Raw genomic sequence first — 20,791 nt, 5'->3', positions numbered from 1 at the left:
AAATTTTTGTGCACCGGGCCTCTAGTAGAATATAAGAAAAGTGTTACAAAACTTCAGGGAATCACTCATAGTTATGGAAACAAAAGATAACAAAAAGTTGTCATTAGGTACAAATTACTTAAAAATTTGCAGAGCAAATAATTTTGAACTTCAGGTGCAATTCATATCCATGCCACCTCTTACATTTTTTGTTTTCCCAATTTTCAGTTCATATAAATATTTAGGAGGGTGAGCTAGAGAGGGCAGAGGTCAATTAAAGACTGACCCTTTTGTGCAATGCCAGGAGTACCTCAAAATCAAGGGGGGCACAGGTAGAATGGTACAGTAAAGAGATTACATTAGGGATGCTCAATTGTCTCAAGGCTCTTTCAATGGGTGGTGCCCTAAGCCTCTGAACTAGCGTTCCTCTAACGAGCACAGCCCTGCGTCCAAAGGAACAGCTTTGAGGGATGGGTGAGCTTCCTGGCTCGGGCTCTGGCGGTTTTGAAAGGGTTTATGTGTGACGTGGCCAAAGCCACCATATGGAATATATGCTGATGGGCCTAGGAATCGAAATGAATTGTTTCCTTAAATAACTTTAAACTCTGAGAAAAATTCCCCCAAACTAAGATTTATATATATATACTAGAGGCCTTCCTTCCCCGGGCTGCCAGCACCAGCTTCCCTCCGGCACCCAGGACCCGGGCTTCCCTTGCATATTATGCTTTTATTATTATAGATGCTTTATACATATTACTATCTATCAATCTGTCTATTAATCAAATCAGGGTTTCTCAATAGCATCATTATTGACATTGTTGTGCATTTTAAGATGTTTAGCCACATGCCTGCCTTTACCTACTACAGTTGTGACAATTGAAATGTCTCTAGACATTGCCCAATGTTCCTTAAGAGGAGCAAAATTACCCCCTCCACAACCATTGCTTTAGATATCTATTTATTTATACACCTACTTTTCATAGTGCCACCAAAATTAGTGTTTTAACAACTGTAGAGAGGCTAAGATGACTACCAAATGTCTCAGATGACAATCCCAGCCAGTATTCAATTCTGGGAACCCCTGGAAAGGCTTTACAACCAATAATCAAAAACTGGCCAATACTACAAAGCATTTCCAACACCCAACAAGTTTCTAAATTCATCCTCTGACATCTTTTCAAATTTCTAAGTTACCTGCAAGTCTGAATCTCTAACGAGACAATTCCTCTAGACCAGCGGTTCTCAACCTGTGGGTAGCGACCCCTTTGGAGGTCGAATGATCCTTTCACAGGGGTCACCTAAGACCATTGGAAAACACATAGATAATTACATATTGTTTTTGTGATTAATCACTATGCTTTAATTATGTTCAATTTGTAACAATGAAATTGGGGGTCACCACAACATGAGGAACTGTATTAAAGGGTCGCGGCATTAGGAAGGTTGAGAACCACTGCTCTAGACTATGAATGAAAAGTCCTGCCTCAGGCAAAGAGGCATGAAATGAGATTAAGACTGTGGTTGGCCTGGTGACTGCCTTCTGTTGGCAAGTAAGCTTAGCCTTCATGTTGAAATTCATACCTACTGTTCAATGCTCCCTCCAGGCCAAGGAAGCCTCCAAATGCACTCAGAAGAAAGGAAATAAAATTAAGCAAGCTGAGAAAACAGTTACTGAGAGTTTCCTTCTCAACACTGTATCTTCTTTAGATGTTTAGGTTGGTGAAGGTGGTGCGTGTGTAAAACCTTACAGACATAACATTGATAAACCAACTTCCAATTTTCTCCTGGAAAACAAACTACATAACCTAGAAATGCAGAAATAATTTCTTTAAAAAACATTTTAATTGAATTTATTTAAACTAAAATTACAAAACAAAATCAGTCCACTTGCCCTGCATCTGTCCCACCCCCCACAACTACCAATCTGTACTCTGTATCTATAAGTTTGGTTTATTTATCTTTTAAGAGGACTTGTTTTTTAATCCTCACCTTAGGACATGCTTATTAGCGGAAGGAGGGAGGGGGAGAAAAAGGGAGAGAGAAGGAAAAAGAGGGAGAGAAAAAGAAAGGGAGAGAGAAACCGGTATCTATCGGCTGCCTTCCATACGTGCCCCAACTGGTTTCTGGGAACCCCTGGAAAGGCTTTACAACCAATAATCAAAAACTGACCAATACTACAAAGCATTTCCAACACCCAACAAGTTTCTAAATTCATCCTCTGACATCTTACAGACATAACATTGATAAACCAACTTCCAATTTTCTCCTGGAAAACAAACTACATAACCTAGAAATGCAGAAATAATTTCTTTAAAAAAAGAAATGAAAAGGTATGTGCCCTGATAGGGAATCAAACCGGCAACCCTTCGGTGCACAGGACAACGCTCAACCAATTGAGCCACTCCAGTTGGGCGGTTTCTTTCTTTTTTTAGATTCTGCATGTAAGTGAAATCATAAGGGATTTGTCTTTCTCTGGTTTCTTTCTGGCCTCATCAAGAGGCACAGAGCTAAGTAATTACGAGGGCTCATAAAATTGCAACTCTCTAGATTAGGAAGAAAAAAAGAAATAGAGTTCACTGACAGTATTTCTAAAAATGGTGAATGTCTTATCTAAACTACCAAATTACAGTCTTCTTTCCCAAGCTATAAGGATGATTATGCTCCTCAGAACCAGGGTGGCGGAACAAGCAAAATGCAGGATGAGCTGGGGACAGAGGACAGCTGTGAGCATTTAGAGCCCCTTTAAGGGCAACGGGCACTGTGCAGTGTGGTTTCCCAGTACAAGCCTTTGCTCCTTGGAAAATGTTTGGGGATCTGCTTCCCTTTAAAGTTTCAATGCGATTTTTATGAAGATTCCGTTTTATGTAAACCTTTAAATCTTTTCTGATTTAACAACTCAAGAGCTGTTGACTCTTGGCCTCCCAGAGATACGGCATAAACTTTGAACATTTGAAAATAAAAAACCAATAAAAAGCATTAAGTGACTAATTTAACTTCCATTGGCTGGGCATAGCTGAGTGTGTATTTCCTAAACTCTCCCCAGCACACAGGTACAAAACCTGTGATCACTATCATCTCATCACTATTGTACACATCCCTTCTCTTCCAACAGATATGGAATAAACTTCCAAGGCTGAGGTTTACTATGTTCTGTATGTCTTTTTCAACCTCAAGGTTATATTGCAATACCCTTTTCATCAAATCTTCTCTTGGTTTCCCTAACCTATTAACTCACCAAATTTTCACCGAGCACTTTCTATGTGCCAAACACCATGCTAGCAATGGTAAAACGGTGGCAAAGAAGTCAGACTCAGCTCCTACTTTCAGAAAGCTTACCAACTAGCGAGAAAGACAACTAATGAAGCACACATTTATACACTGTGTATCAAGTTCCAATAGGACAAGTACAACATGCTATGGGGACACACAGCAGGGGCATCTTACCTAGTCTAGTGAGTTCCAGCAATGCTTTTCATTAAAAAGTCACTTTAAGTATAGACCAGTGGTCGGCAAACTCATTAGTCAACAGAGCCAAATAGCAACAGTACAACGATTGAAATTTATTTTGAGAGCCAAATTTTTTAAACTTAAACTATATAGGTAAGTACATTGTTATTAACTTAACTTGGGTATTCCTAAGCTGGCCTTTGCTAAAAACGTCCTCAATCTGATTGAGGTATGTTCGCTGAGGTTAACCCCTTCCAACTCTCCCATCCACACTCGTCTTGTAGCCAGTCTCACTCAACTCGTGCATGAATCGCGCGCGCCTCCTGCGCTGCATATCCCCGCATCTCCGGTCGCCCCACCAACCGACACCCCCCACTTCTTCTAACGCTACTTCTTCAAAATAGACTCGCCCAGGCCGAAAACCGACTTCTGCGCATGGGCCACAAAGTTTCAATCACACTGTATGTGCGCGCCCACACGTGGTATTTTGTGGAAGAGCCACACTCAAGGGGCCAAAGAGCCGCATGTGGCTCGCAAGCCGCGGTTTGCCGACCAGTGGTATAGACCATGATACTGGATTTGTCTAGAAGGGGGGTGGTATTCTTTACAGAGGGAAAAACAAGTACATAGATGACACTGACTTCAGGGAACTAAAACAAGTTCAAGATTGGCTAGAAAATAAAATGTAAGGCGGGCAGCAGAGAGAGGAGTCTGCAGAGGTAGACAGAAAGAAGCCATGAAAAGTTTCCATTTTATCTTGAAGGCCATGTAAAGCCACTGTGGGAATTTTCAGCACAGAGGAGCATAACATTTATGCTTCAGGAAAACCAGAGAGGCTTTGTGGGGGTGCAAAAATAACTTTCCTCATGTTAGCATAGGCAGCTAGACAGTAATAAAGAAAAGGAGCAAAGGGAATCAGACATTATTGGGCATCATGAACTGAGGAGCTGAGTGAGATAATAAGCCTGCTTCACTAGGAAACTGCAGCATTCATAGGCTCCCCAGGGAACCTCTGCATCCTACACCCTGGGGACCTAATCCCTACAGTTACCAGGGAAGGGGGAGGAATAAAAAGAGCAGGAGAAATTCCTCTGCTGGGTACAGGCTCTGCTGGGTACAGGCGCAGAAGCCAGGTGGCACGGGGGAGGTGCTTCCACTCTGAGGCATGCACAGTAGGAACTAAGATGGTGATCACAAAGCCGCAGAGCCTGGCCTGGGAAAAGGACTGGATTGGGGACACAGCACCCCAGAAGATCTAGGAGATGGATTGCTTAGGGGGAGGGCCCAGTGCCAGCCCAAGAAAGACTGGGAAGTGGACTGGTTATTTTGAAAGGGTGCCTGGTCCTTCCCAAGCCCGAGATAATATAATCAGCCTAACAAGGGCATATGGGATCTCTCTCTCTCTCTCTCTCTCTCTCTCTCTCTCTCTCTCTCTCACTCCTGCCCCCAACATACACTCGCCCTATTTGCGCGTTCTCTCTTCATAGCAGCTGTGCAGCCCTAGCAGCCACCTGTGGCCCCACAGCCACTGGACTCCAAGCACCAGCCAGGGCACAGCTGGGAACAGAAGCTAACCTAGCGGGATGGGGACAGGGACTGAACTGGACGGAACAAATAGCACAGAGGAAGCACCTCCCTCTGGAAGCTGGCCTTTGCTCTGAGCCTGATGAAGACAAGGCTGGCCTTCTTTCACAACGATTTTGCTTCTACAATAAATCCTACCACTACACCTGACCCTCCCATATGTGGGCACCCGGAATGCTTTCCTTGTGAGTCCATGAGAGGACCCCATTTCCACTGGCAACACTTCCGCCTCTAAATTCCTCTAGCTGTACTAACAATCAAATTAACATAAGAAAGATCAACAGGAAACATGTCTACATTTATTACAAGTGTACACTTGGGGTGTCATAAGATATGAGACCCAAAGATACATTGGACAAAGATACCTGAGGATTATATGCCACTTTGGACAAAGGAGAGGGGAGGCAGGGGTTTGGGATTTCAAAGGAAACGCAGGCAATTCATAGGCAGCTGAGAGGGGGCAAACCCCTTGTAAACCAATTCCTGCTGGGCCACCCGGAGACAATGGGGCACAGAAGGAAACTCAACACACAGGCTTTGCTGGACTTCTACCTGTCTGCCACGTTTAGTTTATAATAAGATGCTAAGGTGATGCTCCTTTCCTTTAAGCAGGTTTTTTTTAATCCAAATTCTTTTAGATAGGTAAGGAGGGAAAGTCAAAAGTTCTTTCTGAGTCTTCCGTTTCTTAATAACCAGCTTAAAATCAATATCCCAAAAGGTATATTTTGGGTGGTAAAACTTGGTCTCTCTTAGCCGCACTATGGAAAGCAGACTGGAGGGAGCCAGACTAGAGGGGCAGGGGACAGAGAAAAGGCCCCTGAGGGTAACCCCAGCACTGGGTCACCCCACAGGGAACACAGAGGGGTGAACAGATTCAAGAAATGTGCCAGCAACAGAGCCAAAGGAGAGGCAACAGTCAGCAGAGGGTGAGTCCAGTAGCTCCCTAGTAACCAGGTTTCCCTCTTTCCCCCTCATTATACCAAACCAGGATGGGAAGTACACCCCAACTGAAATTCTGAGGTTTAATGTAAAGGTCTGCCGGAGCGGTAATGTTTTGGGAGAACATCTCTGTATCTCATTTTGCAGAAACAGGGAAAAAAATAACTCTTCAAAACAGCAAGGAGTTCGTAATAACTCTTCCCTAGAGAAAGATAAACCTGAGCTCCTAAAGGACCACATTCAATTGTCGCCTTTGGGGGTATCAAGGTGTGACAGAGGGCAATGGAAAACGATGCCGAGAACGGCATTCCTGGAAGAGTTCCTGGGACAGTCCTGCTTCCTCCTTACAGGTTTTTCTGAGCTTTGACATTCAGAGATTGCTGCTCAGCCTTTGGTAGGAGTGAAATACGTACATCAAATCTAGTCTGATTTCCCAGTCCAAATATCAAGAAAGTACTCCAAGCCGTATGATTGCAGGAGCGTTTTTGTCCTTTCAAACAGCCCCAGTGTTAACAGAGAAGAGAAAGAGGTTCTGATTACTGACTGAATCAGCCCAACGTTGTGGGAAGCCCAATGCTTTGCGACATTCGCCACCAGCACATACTGCATTCACCACTGTGGGCAGGGAGTCCTCCCTCCTACATCTCTCCTCAAGTGGACAGTTGATCATCCGTCTGAAGACAGATGATAGTACATAGAAAGTCTTGCAAATGGGTCTTTTCAGCCATCGGTGCCTGCACCTGCAGCTAGAAGGCAAGTCTGCCTAATGAAATGCAACCATCCACCGCTATTCACACTGTAACAATGTCAGAGTTCCCAGGAGAAGCCAAACGTTCCACAGCTCATGCCTCAGTAGAGACTATTCCTTCACAGCCCATTCGTTCCTTCAACTAGGAATTGAACACATTCCAAGTACAAAACACTGTTAACAGGTGCTGTGGATACACCAGTAACTAAAACTGACATGGCCCCTGCAGTCACAGCAACCAGTCTAGTGGGAAAGGAAAAGACAGATATGCAGTCAAGAGTCATTTAGTGAATGCTTACACCTTGAACATGCCATCAACCTCTAGGCAGGAGGTTAGAAGATCTTTCTCTGAGGCATTTACTAGCCCAAAAAGGGAACGCCAAAGCACTGTCATCGAAGGTTGCACAAGACAATGGCCTGACCAGATTACATCACAGTAACATACATAACCCACTCACAGGTCCTGAGTGAGTGTCGCACTCTTAATATGAGCCAAGAGCCAAAAATATCTGGTCTCTGATATCATGATTATGTTGTGTTAACGCATTGCGTACCGCATAGAAATCTCTAAGACATACGCCAGGGACCACACGTTTTGGGGCAAACTGCACGTTATTTAAATCATCATAATGCACTTTAGGTGTTGTTTTTCAATAATTATAACATTTTTATTTACAAAAACAATTAAACAATTAAAGTTCCTAGTACTTTTTTAACGTATGGTACTGCGTAAAACATTTTCCTCTATGAAGAGGGACCAAACAAAATTTATATAAGTATCTAGATTCGCTCCTTTTTCCATGGGCGTGAAAAACGAGAACACTCGTGAGCGGTCCTTAACAGATGGCACGCGAAACACGAGAAAACTCCTGAGCGGTACGAAATGTGTTAATACTATAAAAATGAAGAGATTTTACAGATATAATTAAGTCTCTAATCAGTTGGCTTTAATCAAAAGAAAAGTATGCTGGGTGGGGCAGGCTTAATAAGGTGAGCCTTTTATTAAAGGGTTTTAGCAGAGACAGAAGTCGGAAAAATACTGGCCAGCTGGCCTTGAGGAAGCAAACATCCATGTATGAACGGTCTGGAGAAGTGGCCTACGGGAGCTGCACGCCTCAGTTCTGCCAATAATAAACAAGCTTGGAAGAAGACCCCAATCCACACATAAAGACCCCAGCTGCAGCTGACCCCTTGACTGTGGCCTTGTCAGATTCCAAGCAGAAGACCAGCTGACTTGTGCCTGGATTCCTGACCCCTGGGGATGACTATAATAAAAGTATGTTGCTTTAAATCAATAAATTAGTGGTAATTTGTTATGGATTATAGAAAACTGATATAGACTTGTATACTAAAAAAGATACAATTTTATTTACAAAAATAATACCTCAATAAAACAGACTGAAAAAAAATACAATAGCAGACATGGAAATCTCTATGGCAGTTTTAGAAGATAAAGTAATCACCCAGAAAATAGGGCCAAAGAGACAGAAAATAGAAGAGCAAATAAAAGATGACAAAATGACATGACCAGTGTATGAGGATCAGCATTAAATAAAAGTAAGTTTTTGATAGGGAGAGAAGGAAATCATTAACAAAATGTTTCAGAAACAATTTCAGAACTGCAGAACATAAATTTCTAGTTTTAATGGTCACAAAGGCACTGAATAAAAGTGCCAATCAGAACAACAGAAAAAATGGATTTAAAAAAAAAGGAAGATCCTACAGGCCTTCAAACAGTTGAATTACAAAGAATCGGGAATCAGAATGGCTTTACAGTTTTAACAACCGTGGGAGGTAGAAGCAGGGAAGAAATAACAATCTAAAGAGAAACATTTTTAAACAGGCAAGCTATCAATTACGACTTCAGGAAAAGCCTCTTCAGACATGCATGGTCCCCAAGTTGACCTGCCATGCATGCCTGCCTATCACAGATCCATGTATTGCATTTGATGATCCTCTACCTTGCATCTTTAATCTGGCATACCATGTCCCAAAATAGTATTTTATATTTTTCACTTATTTTTGGTCATTCATGACATTAACTAAATTCTGACCCAACTGAGTTTTCAAATGTTCCTGGTACACAAAACACAGTGATTTCTCTCTACTCAGTGTCTACTACCACCTTTAGCAGAGTGTAGGCGCTGAAACACCTCTATCCTGCCAGACCACTCGGGTCAAGAAGGCAGAGATCATTCCGCTTTAACTCACCGCTGACTCTGAGCAGGCCACGGAGTCTGGTTTGCCATGGGAACTGAGTTCGTGGGACTCACTAGCATGGCACTATAGATGTTGGAAGCGACCACAAGTATGCAGAGAAGTATGGGCCCGATGATTGCTCCTTCCAGGCCCAGGTAGTATGCTCCGCCAGCCACGGCCAGGCCTGTCAAGTAAGGATGGCCACCTCTGGAATAAAAGGCACACAGATTGGCTCATGACTTTTAACAAACATAAACCCTGGAGTAAATTTGAAATACATTCTCTAACACAATGGTCATTCTCCAATACACCACGCTTTTGACTATATTATCGCTCTCTTCAGATTATCTCAATGTGGATAACTGAATATTGTAATAACATGGAGATGGAAGAATTTTCTTGCCTACATAACATGTCTGACCTTTGCCTTTCATATAAGTCCAGCAACTGGAGGAGTGAAGTCAGTACTGTTAACAGGTACCTAGCACCCATTACATGGCTAACTGAAGTGGGTTAATGTCGGCTTAGGATTGGTTATATCAGTCACCTATTAGGTTTACCTCCATTAAGACAATTAAGTGAGCCAATTTAGCATGTAATTAACTAATTATGCTTTTTTAAAGATGATGACAATACAATAGCATCCCTGTTACTCATAGGTTAGACTTCTGACAACCCCCAAAAGTATACTAGTAGTTTTTAGTGTAGGTAGTGCTAAAAGGCCTCATGAGGAAAAGACCTGTCAGAAAATCCAAGATTTTTATTTCACAGGAGAGTCATAACTGCCCTCCAGCATATCACAGTATCACTTACATAACTGGAACAAAATAAGATAGATGACAGCAGCACGGCACAATGATAATGATAACAAGGACCACTGACATGAGGGGAACCAGGAAAAGGGTATGTTGCTTGTTTCTAGTTTTTAAACACACATGACTACAACAATTCAGGGAGGGGCAAATAACTATATACCCTAGAAGGGTGTTTTATATTATATTATATTTCAATAAGTAACATTTGAAGTAAGCCAGTCTTCAGAAAACTAATACATTATATTCACAATTTGTCTTCCTTTTTCCAAAAAAAGGAAACAGGGCAGTATTCCATGTATGCTGTCAATAAATGATACATTTAAGTAAAGTTCTATCAAAAATGCTTACTGCTTAAAAAAAATGTCCTGAGAGCTTTTAAGAAAAAGCTTAATTTATGCAAAACCTTTCATGTCCTAATAATGCTGATTAAATAAGGTTTTATTTTATTATTAAGAAAAAATTTACATATAAATTTTAAATTTTACCTAATATAAAACATGCAGTAAAGTTTAAAGAAATGAAAGCTCTTTGATATAAACTGTGTACCTATTCCTACTATTTACATATCAATTGTTAAGCACTAGTTACCACACTCTGATGTTCTCTTATCTTTAATCTTCTCTCTCAAGTTTTAGGCATTAAAGCTCCTAGGAGGGTTGTTTATAGAGTTGCTTGTTGCTTTTTGCTCTGGACCTCTGGAGCTTCAGAGTAGTTCTACTTCATTTGTTTTCTACTTTAACTTACTAGAGAGAAAACAAGGGACATAGAATTTGTCTTTATATAATTTCAAATTAGCTGAAGGGTGTACTCTTTCTATAAACTCAGACCACATCTAACCTTATTTGTGATGATGAGTTTTACTGAAAGAAAACTTACTACTAGTATGATAGCTTCGGTAGGCTGTATCCTGAATTTAAGAAGTTGATTAAAATTCAACATCTGGTGACATCCCAGATTCGAATAAATAATGTGAATCTGAATATGTAATTAAATGAGACTTGGCTTGATTTACTTTATTAAAATAAAGTAAAATAGATTACATATGTGTAATCAGTTCTAAAATAAATATCAAAATCTACAAAATATATCTATACTAATAAGGAGCTAATATGCTAATGGTCGACATGCCATAATGGTAATGACCAGGTCATTAGCATATTAGCTGGGGTATTGCTCTGGAGATGGGGCAGAAGCGGGAGGCCCAGGGAGGAAGTGGGACCATCCTGTGCTGGGGAGGGCAAAGGTGAGAGCCCATAGTGCCCCCCTCAACAGTCCTTCACCACCCACTGCTCACACTCTGAGTGCCCTGCAGCCCACCTGCCAGGGGAAGGAGCACAGCGCAACAGGCAGGAGGCTTCCATGCTCTCCTCCGGCGCCATTACAGGGCAGACGGAGCCGCCATGTTGCTCCGGAGATGGGGTAGGCACCCAGAGAAGGCGGGACCAGCCCGAGGCAACTCGAGGGACTGAGGGCAGAGCTTGAAGCGGCCAGAGAAGGCCAGAGGGTTTGGGGGCTGGGCCAGGCGCGCTGGAGCTCTGCATGGACAGCTTCGGGTGTCAAGGCAGGGCTGCAGGTGGGTGGGCAGCTCTGTGCGATTTCCAATCGCGAGCTGGGCTCCTAGTATATATATATTTTGATATTATGTGGCTCAAGTTTGGCTTCTGTCTTAAATTTAACCTGTACCCATCAAAGAACCATACTATCTAACATCTTAAATAAGAGAGCTGTTTGTCAAATATTTAGCTTGATGAGATTTGGTTTTACATGGAAATCACCAGACATACAACTCAATAATGTCTTTTCTCCAAAAGCAAAGACTTTCTGAAAATAATCACAAACTTGTTACTTTGAATATTTTATGTACATCTAGTAATATTTCTTTCCTATGTTATTCATATTATTTTTAGTTTTATTGCTTAAAGTGTTACAAAGAGTATTACATATGTCTCTCTTTTTTTTTTTCTTTCCTTCTTTTTTTTCCCCCGCCCTTGACAATCCCCTGGCCTCCCCTACCTCATATTTTTGTTTTAACTCAGGGTCTTATTTATTACAAAGTATACTTACATGATACCAAAATACCTTGAAAACAATATTAATTATGTTAAATTAAACTTTGATTACATAGTGGGATCACAGAAGGCTACTTCACTAAAAGCTCCCACCCCTTGTCCTTTCTCCCATCTCCAAAAGAAATATAAAAACTCTCCTTTAAAAATGCCACAGAAATCCCTGGACATGATTCCTGGAAGCTCTATAGGATACTTACCCTGAAATATCAGAATAGATGGCAGTATCTACAAAGTATGTTGGCAAGAGATGAAAAACCAGCAGTAAGACAGCTTTGCATCCTAAGCCTTGTGTAAGCCACAGGTCTAGAACTGCAGGTATTGCTGCCCAGTATGTCCCCAGAAATGGCACTGCTCCAAGGATTGCTGCTAAAGCTAGTAAAAGATTAATTAAGAAATGCAACTGAACATCATCAGCAAAACAGCAGAACCTAAGCAGCTTCTCCCATTTGAAAATTTCCACCAAAACAAGTTAAATAGCAACTCAAGTTTTCAGGGAATGTTATGTCCTTGTTTAACTAACTTTGCTAGTTAAATGAAGGTCTGAGATCTTAAAACTTGATCTTGAAAATCTTTCTAAAATGTGTGTTTACTTCATGACTTTATTCTTTAGCAACTAAATTTTTGTGTCTTGTGGTTATTTTGAATCAATGGTAGTTAATTAATATACACTCCTATAACGTAACTATAGAACACTGGTCAAAATTTGTACTGAGTTCAAAGCCAAATCAGTTTCAATAGCTCAGAGATGAGTCTTGACCTTGATTCTTTCTAATAAAAAAATGAAATGTAATTTAAAAATAAAAAACACCCAGCTTGTTGAGGATCTTACTCAAGCTTGTCTCCTGCCAGAACATTACATGAAAGCACTCTACAGAGAGTTGGGCTCTCCTGATTAAAGTCAAGCAGACATGGATTCCAGTTCGGTCCTAACCATGAACCAGGCCTGTGGCTTTGGAACACTTTGGTTTCTCATCTCTACGGCGGAACATCAGTTGCCCTGCCTGCCTTGTAGGGCTGTCATGATCAACCTCCCTGCTCTCAGGGTGCTTGCATGTCGGAGGATGGCTTTGTGGAAAACAACGTAGGGAAGAACCTGGATGAACTTGGGAATGTAAAGGAGGATGGGAGCACAGACCACAGTGGAAAAAACTGGGTGGTAGAGGCACATGTGGAAGGCAGATATATTTAGGAAGACAAGCAGCCACGGAAATAAAAGTAGAAAAAGTGGAAGGAGAGGAGCAGAGATAACACAGAAGAAAGTAAAAGATGGTCATTAAACCATCCTGGTGCATATGGAATGTGGGTATTACCAGAATAGACCTCAAGAGGTGTGGGGACAGTTTATGGGCCCTCAGAAGCATTCATCTTGCCCATGGGACAACCTCCTTCATGGGGCAAAGCTATTTGATCAACTTACTGCTTCCTGCCAATCAGTTCAGTTCAAACACTTATTGAGTGCCTATTATGGGCTAGGTGTTATACTTAGTAATAGGACATTCATTCATTCATTCAACAAACAGTACACAGTGCTTTCTATATGCTGGGTATTATTCTAGCTACTGGGGATACAGCAATAAATTAACATGACAAATTGTATTTCTGTTCCTAATTTGGACTAGATTTGATCTCAAACTTTTAGTATTTTTAATTTGGGGAATAGGACATTTCCCAATGTATGTAAAATGGCTTAACTTTCCTTAAATAGAGGACAGTGAAAGTTATGACATAGTCGTTACCTGATGGTATGAAGACAATATTGATGCCAAATATAGTATGAGTCAGCCAGGTGTACAATCCATAGAAGCCAGCCATTTTGAGGGAAGCATCAAACACTCCTCTAGAGGACCCAAAGATAAAAGGGTAAGTAAATGAACATAGTATATTGTGATTCAGAAAAATCACTCTTTCTGGGCTTCTGGCTACTTCGTTACAAATCTGATAACAGCTTCAATTTTTCCATTGCCTGAGAATGCAGTTTTCATTTTGTTCTATAGAAACATAAAGACTTCTTTTAAAACCCAGAAATGTTTTCTAAACTATTCTTTACATTTCTTTCTGGTGAAAAGATAAGTGGAATAAAACACCTTTAAATACCCTAGTCACTGAGATAATTAATCAACTTTTCACTTCTAAAGCAGACCTTTTACTGCCAAAATAGGTGAAAGGAAAATCAAGTGTGAATATCATATTTCTGAGGATACAGTTAAACTCTAAGACAGCTAGGCTGTGGCCAGCCCTCCCCTTTGGGAAGAGCAAGGGAGTGATAACAGAACTTGTACTCAGCAGCCTCCCTTCTGTTGACAAAATTTCCCACATTTCTTCAAGTATTCAACCAAGCCTACAAAGTAACTTCTGCAAATGCCAACTACCAAAGAATGCCTGTCATTAGGAGAGAATTTATGAAAAAAAAAAGAGAAAAAAGAAAAAGAAAACCAAACATATTAACTCCAAAGTAAAATCAGAGACAAAAATACAAGAGGTGGGGGGCAATGGAGGGATAAGGACACATATGTAATACCTTAATCAATAAAGAAAAAAAAGAAAAATAAATAAAACCTCCCTAAGTCATATTCCCTAAAAACATTATATACACATACATACATACATATATACACACACACACACACACAGAGGGGTAAAAACAGATACTCATATTTGGTGATTAATAGGAATGAAATACAAAAAAAAAGTGCAGTCTCAGGCACTTCATTTGTGCTTTTCAAGTGGAAAATTATTAAGACAGTACTGTGTCAGGAGCAGCAAATTTTAAGTTATCACAAGGCATCACAAAATTACAAACGTCGGGATTCTGGAGGGCACAGGAGAGGCACGCTCACATCCTCATGAGAAGGAAAAGCTCTCTGCAATGGAAAAAGCAGAGGCTGTTGAAGCAAAGGTGGCACTGAACCCACAAAAGGAAACACCAAGCTTTTTCAAAGCAGCCCAAGAGGTTTCCTGTCAGAGCACAGTCAAGCTCTGGAACCTACTGATTCAGTCATTTCATAGGGTTTGGAGACACGGATTTGGGGACAAGTGGCTCCCCAAATGTGAAACCTTCTTTGGCACCCTGACCAGCAGCTTTCACTCAAGAATGTCTTAAAAGTGCCATGTGACCTCTGACAATAAGGACACAGATTAAAGTGGTATCAAAAAGACTGAAAAGAATGGAGATGGCCCACAGGAAATATAAAAAATGTAAATAGTAACCGAATAGAGGAGACAGAGGGAAAGGAAAACAGCAAAGGGGGAAAGCATGGCAGTGTCTCAAAGACATGGAGAAGCCCAGAATGGAGGGGACATGGAAGAAAAGGGAATACATTTAGTTTGGGCAATGGTTAGAAAAAAAGGAAGATGAGGTAGCTGGAAATAAAAGACGAGGCCTAAGAGAGATACGCCAGACGGGATTACTCACAGAAAAGGATAAGCTACCCCAAGGGGAAAGCCTGGAGAAAATGGGGCAATGGACTGTGTTCTCAAAGGACCCACAGACAAACACTACACCAGCCAGAGATAACGCAATCACTTCTGGAGTAGGAAGAAAGTCACTACAGTGTGGTATTCCCAGAGACCAAGGGAGAGAGAAGCTTTTGAAAAGGAGGGAATAATAATAGATCAAACACCACAGAGAATTAATGAGAATAACGTCTAAGAAAAGAAGTACAGAATTTAACTAGAACTGGGGGAGTCAAGGAGAAAAGATAGAGTTGTAGTGCTTTCATCAACCTTACGTAATTTAAGAAATGTTAAGCCAAAAATAAGTTGACACAAAGGTGCAACAGAATATCACAACTGAATCATCTGCCGGGGTGGCAAGGAGGCAACACTCAATCCAAAAAGGACCACTTGCAGGAAACAGCACAGCCCTCTTTCTTCTGTCTTTGGGAATACTGACTGTTCGTAATTTTCTCACTAAAGCACTGTTTAAGTAGTTTTGTGGACCCTAAATGCATTATATATTGCTTGCAGTTACTAAACATATTTATGCAACTCAATGAGGGAGGAAAAGACAATATATTCCCCCTATCGTATTACTTCCAATCTGGTACACAAGCTTTATAAAATAGCAGAGAAAATCCTCTAACCATTTACTAAGAACATTTTTAACTCCCTGAAATGCCTAGCCATTTTTCTTCTCTCTTTTTCTGTCTCAGTTTTATTGAACTATAATTTATAAACAGTAAAACTCACCAACTTTAAGTACATAATTCAGTAAATTTTGACAAATGTATACAGTTTCATAACCACTGCTGGAATCAAGATATAAAACATTTCTATCACCCCCCAAAGTTCCCTCATGCCCTTTTATAGTCAATCCCTCCCTAAACCTGGGTCTCTGAAAGCCACTGGATATCCTTTCTGTCACTACAGTTTTGCCTTCTCTACAGGAGAGTCAGGGAAGGAGACATGCGGACAGAAGTGAAGTCGGAGAGAAAAAGAAATAGGAAGATGCTAACTAAAAAATTAACAAGGGGTTGCTTCAATTATATAGGCAAATAGCAAACTTTTGTTTCTCAACACCAGTTCTATTGTAAGCCTATTAAAATAAATTTAGCAATTTTTAAAGCAAGAAAATGAGAAACTAAATACAAGACAAAGTTTTTTAAGGTCATTTTCCTTGGAAACTTAAAGAAGTAAATGGTTAGGTTTATTAGACCAATCTTTAACCAAGTAGGTTAAATAGGCATTACATTTACTGATTTGGTTATTATTTAAGAACTCTAGCTAATTTAATTTCCCAATTATGCATAAGAAAGTCTGTCTCTCTAGTCCAGTATTAGGAGAGATATCTCTTCAAATAAATGAAAATACATTTTCTAACAGCTTTAAATTCTCCCTTACACATTTCAAATACATGTTTATAACCTTAAATCATGAGAATTTCTTTCCAATGAAAATTCACTTTGCTCCAAGTAAAAAATGAAAGTGCTGATTTACTAAATGATCAACACTGATTTTTTTTAAAAACCCCAAATACTGTTAATCCTCCAAAATTGGGGGATAGACATGGGAAGCATGTTCACTTTCCAAATGAAAATCTCACAATACATACATCCTACCCACTGGCACTGAAAAGCTGCAATCCCACAAGCAAGAGCCATACCCGTGTGCATGCACTCATGTGAAAATATCACACACACTAAATTGCACTGAGGCCGTGGAACATGCAACTTAGTAATGTGCAATATCTCCACCAGAGCAAGCAGAATGGGAGCATCAGGGAAGAAGGGTATGATGCAAACATTCAGGACACAACATGCTCTAAGGGGAGGAAAACGGTTTGGGAATGAAGGATGCATGCCACTGACTCAAAAATCCATGAAATGAAAACCCAACCACAAATGCATTTAATTTAGACGGCTTATTCAGAATTGCGAATAACAATTAAGGTTCAAAAATTCAATGAGACGGTGAGTATATAGTAACCACATATTTCGAAAGGCAAAGCCTGAAGAACAAAGACATGTTCACTGTCTGGTCATGCAATTAACTCCCAATTTCAATTCCACCTTTAAGTTATTAATGGACCACATAAAATGAGTTTAATGAGCGGCTTAACTGCAGCATCGATGATGAATAATGATTGATGCTTATGAAGTCTGTTAATCACTGATAATTTGCAGACTAAACTACACTCTCCGCACACTATAATAGCATTTTCATAATCATCTGTACAATATTTTTCCTCTTAACATGTTTCTCCATGAAGAGCTAAGTTCCATCTTGAAGACAATCCTTCAGAATGAAAAGTTCGACAGGAGCCCTTAGAACTAGAACCCACTGCCCTCATACACATGAGAAGGATCTTCAGAGGCATCTATGTAAAACCCATACATTTTTCTTTAAGTCTTGAATTTGACCCAGGGAAAAAAAAATAGACCGAAAGCACTTAAGATTGCTAAAAATCATCCTGAATTACAACCTTTAATTTATATCACCTGATATAGCTGTGGTTAGAAAAATGGCCCAGGCTGTAACAAGCTCTCTAGTCTTACACCATTATTTTCAGACTCACAAAAACCTGTCAGTTTTGAGACCATTAGGATGGTACTAAGGATTGTTAAAAAAATATTTTCTGTATTAAAAATAAGATGATAAAATGAATGGGTTTTGTCCAAGTATACTCTGGAACCAAGACACGGGCTACTATTAGAGTGCATGATTAATGTGTGCAAACTCAAGTTGATAAGGCAAATCTCATTTGTAGAAAGACACTGATTTCCTCATATCTCTGTAGATGACTCCACTCTTCTAATCTCAAATTCCCTCCTGAGCCAAAGACCTGAATTTTCAGCCATCAGCTTCATGTGTCCATCTGAATAGTCTCAACAGAACCACAAAGTTAACTCATGAACTTCTCCCCGAACCGGCTCCTCCTGGAATACCAGAAGAATAATGGGCTTCATTATCCTGGAGCAAAACATAGCTCTGCTTATCAATTCCAATCAACCATGACATTAGAGAACGGAGTTTAAAGCAAAGAATAACTTGGTTTTCATGAGAGAAGAAAAAAAAGGTGACTCAATGACCAACATTCAGAGGACAGTCAGCAAGTGGTTCACGAAGAAAGTAGAACAAGGGAAAATTCAAAAACTGAGATTTGAAGATAGAAAAGCTTTTGTGAGAAAAAGAGTCAGTGCTAATAAAGATTACTTTAGGAAAATAAACTAACACATTTCTTGACGTTCTCTATGGACAAGGTAGATATTTTTTGGTAAATCTTGGCTTAAGTCAACTGACTAGAGGATTCTGCCACTCTTTGAGATGGTGGATTCAATAGCTTTATTCTACTGGGAAGACAGAATGTTATTTTCTTCTTTGGTAAAAAAAAAAATTTTTTTTTGGCAGATAGATGGCATTTAGATAAACTAAAGTTAATCTATTGCTGGAGTTTTCATCATTCGTTTACTCAGTAAAGATGATAACCAAGAGTCGCACAGGCTGAGGAGGCTGCTAAGGCCAGGAGGTTCTTCCCGAGGAACAGCTTCACCATGAAAGCTCCCAAACTTTGAGCCTTTACATGAAAGCCCTCCCCACCTCCCCGGGTACCCAAGGGCACCACAGTAGATAAGAACTGTTTTTGTTTTTGTTTTTGTTTTTTGTTTTTATCCAAAATGAAAAAAACCCACTTTGATTTCTAATCAAGGATTCAAGATCCTGGTGAAGACCTTACTCAGGCCTTGCTAAGTAGGAAAAAGGGAGAAAACCTACCAAAGTTTCCAGAGAGAAGATATTTGAGGAGCACCCATCCTATTTAAATGAGGAGGGTTTTCTGAAAATCCAAGGGGTATCTTCACTAGCTGGTACATGAATACATTAAAAAAAGAAGCCAAGCTCAGCCACACAGGATTATCAGTCAAATCAAGATTTCTGCAGAAGACTGGTTCCAAGCAATGGTATATATATTTTACAAGTATGTAGAAATGCCAGCCAAAGGTTCACTGTTCAAGAGAAGCTTACAACCACCTGGCCAATAACTTATTAGAAAAAGGAGCTCTAAAGGACACCATGAGAAGTTAACATGGGTAGCTAGTCATAGAAAGTAAACATGTAGGGGAAGGCCTGGGGTGGAGTGGGAGTTGGTGGAAGGGGGCAAAAAGGGAGAAGATGAGAGACATCTGTAATACTGTCAACAATAAAGATTTTTTTAGAAAAGTAAAAATCTGATAAAGTATTAATGATAAATTCAGAGCAATGAGGGACAAGGCTGAGGCTTCAAAAGGCCTCTCCCTACTGGAAAAGAGAAAAAAGAAAAGGGGCGTTTTTTTTGTGCCTGTGACCTGGAAAGAGCATGTGAAAAACAAATGCTGAAGAAGCATCTCATTCAGAAACCAAGCCTGCAATACATGGATCTCAGAAAAACATGATGGAAGTTTCTGGCCAGAACCTACAATGCACACAAAGACTATGACTTAAAGATAACCCAAAATGCTGCACTGCCAGTGTCCAAACTACCCCCTGCAGAAGGCACAGCCTGGCTGCGGAGGGGGAGAGAAAGACCCTGGGAGGCCATCGACGCCCTCCCAGAACAGAGCTGGAATTCCTGAGAACAGAAGGAGGGTTCTGAGAGAAGGTGAGGTATATGAGTGAGCAAGTAATGTGATGATTGGCACCTAGAGCAAGAGCCTTCGAAGGAAAAGCCGAGGGGGACAGGCCATGAATCTTTGTAAACCATGGGCTTGAGAGTAGGATATTGGAATTGTTTGGAATTTTTCTCTTATCAACATTTTCACTGCTTACATTATCCTCTCAAAAGGAGATACATTTTTTTTTTTTTTTAAACATCAGCAGTTCCCTCACTAGGTTAGCACTGAACGTTACCAGGAAGGCTCAAGACAGAAACCGAACGGGCTTCTCATGAAAAGAAGAATAGCGTAAATCTTATCCCTACCTGATAGCTTCTTCCACAGACTGGCCAATAATATTAGAAGAAGGGCCTGGCTGAGACAGTGGTGTCAGGCTTATCACCCACTTCACGGGCTTGTAGTACTCATCACTGGAACTTAACAGATAAAACAGTGTGGTCAGGAAAATGATCTGCAAAACAAAGGACAGTATCTCCTAAAAAATCACATTTGGAGACTACAGGAAGGAAACACCAATGGCGCCAAGAATATGCATTACTGTGGAAGGAACTGTGATGTGTTCTTATCTATAGGGACATACCAGAGAGAGCACGAAATTGAGAAGGGCCGTGCCGCTGTAGAAGAGGATGGTCAGGAGCGTGGTGACAGTGGTGAAAAGCAGGCTCACGTTTCGGCTCATAACAATCCACAGAGACTCCAAGATCTGCGAGGAGGAAAAGTGAGAATCAGAACTAATCCTCGGGAAAGAAGTTTCTCCAGGTATCTGTGTGCTTTTAATACAGTACCATAAACTGAAAGGGAAGAACTGAAAAAAAAAAATCATCTGAAAACATTTGAATATTGATTAGGAAAGAAAATGATTACGCAAATTATGATGAATCTATTCCAGGTAATATTAGGCAGCCATTAAAATCACCTCTATTATGA

The 20,791-nt window shown here is 40.5% G+C and overlaps 1 protein-coding gene across 1 annotated transcript in view; it reads right to left on the bottom strand.

Annotated features, from left to right (window-relative positions):
* TMEM245 (transmembrane protein 245) overlaps positions 1-20,791 on the bottom strand; it is a 67,482-nt gene that overhangs the window by 6,800 nt on the left and 39,891 nt on the right. Inside the window, exons 14-18 of the mRNA XM_005859783.2 lie at positions 20,445-20,567; positions 20,170-20,315; positions 13,517-13,617; positions 11,978-12,152; positions 8,909-9,103 (exon numbers count right to left, since the gene is read on the bottom strand). Coding sequence (XP_005859845.1) covers positions 8,909-9,103; positions 11,978-12,152; positions 13,517-13,617; positions 20,170-20,315; positions 20,445-20,567 — 740 coding nt within the window. The remainder of the gene's footprint in view (positions 1-8,908; positions 9,104-11,977; positions 12,153-13,516; positions 13,618-20,169; positions 20,316-20,444; positions 20,568-20,791) is intronic.

Source organism: Myotis brandtii, unplaced genomic scaffold, assembly GCF_000412655.1.
Source record: "Myotis brandtii unplaced genomic scaffold, ASM41265v1 scaffold13, whole genome shotgun sequence".
Lineage (NCBI taxonomy): Eukaryota > Metazoa > Chordata > Mammalia > Chiroptera > Vespertilionidae > Myotis > Myotis brandtii.
Note: the sequence above shows the minus strand (reverse complement) of the source record. Positions and strands in the feature narration are given on the sequence as shown.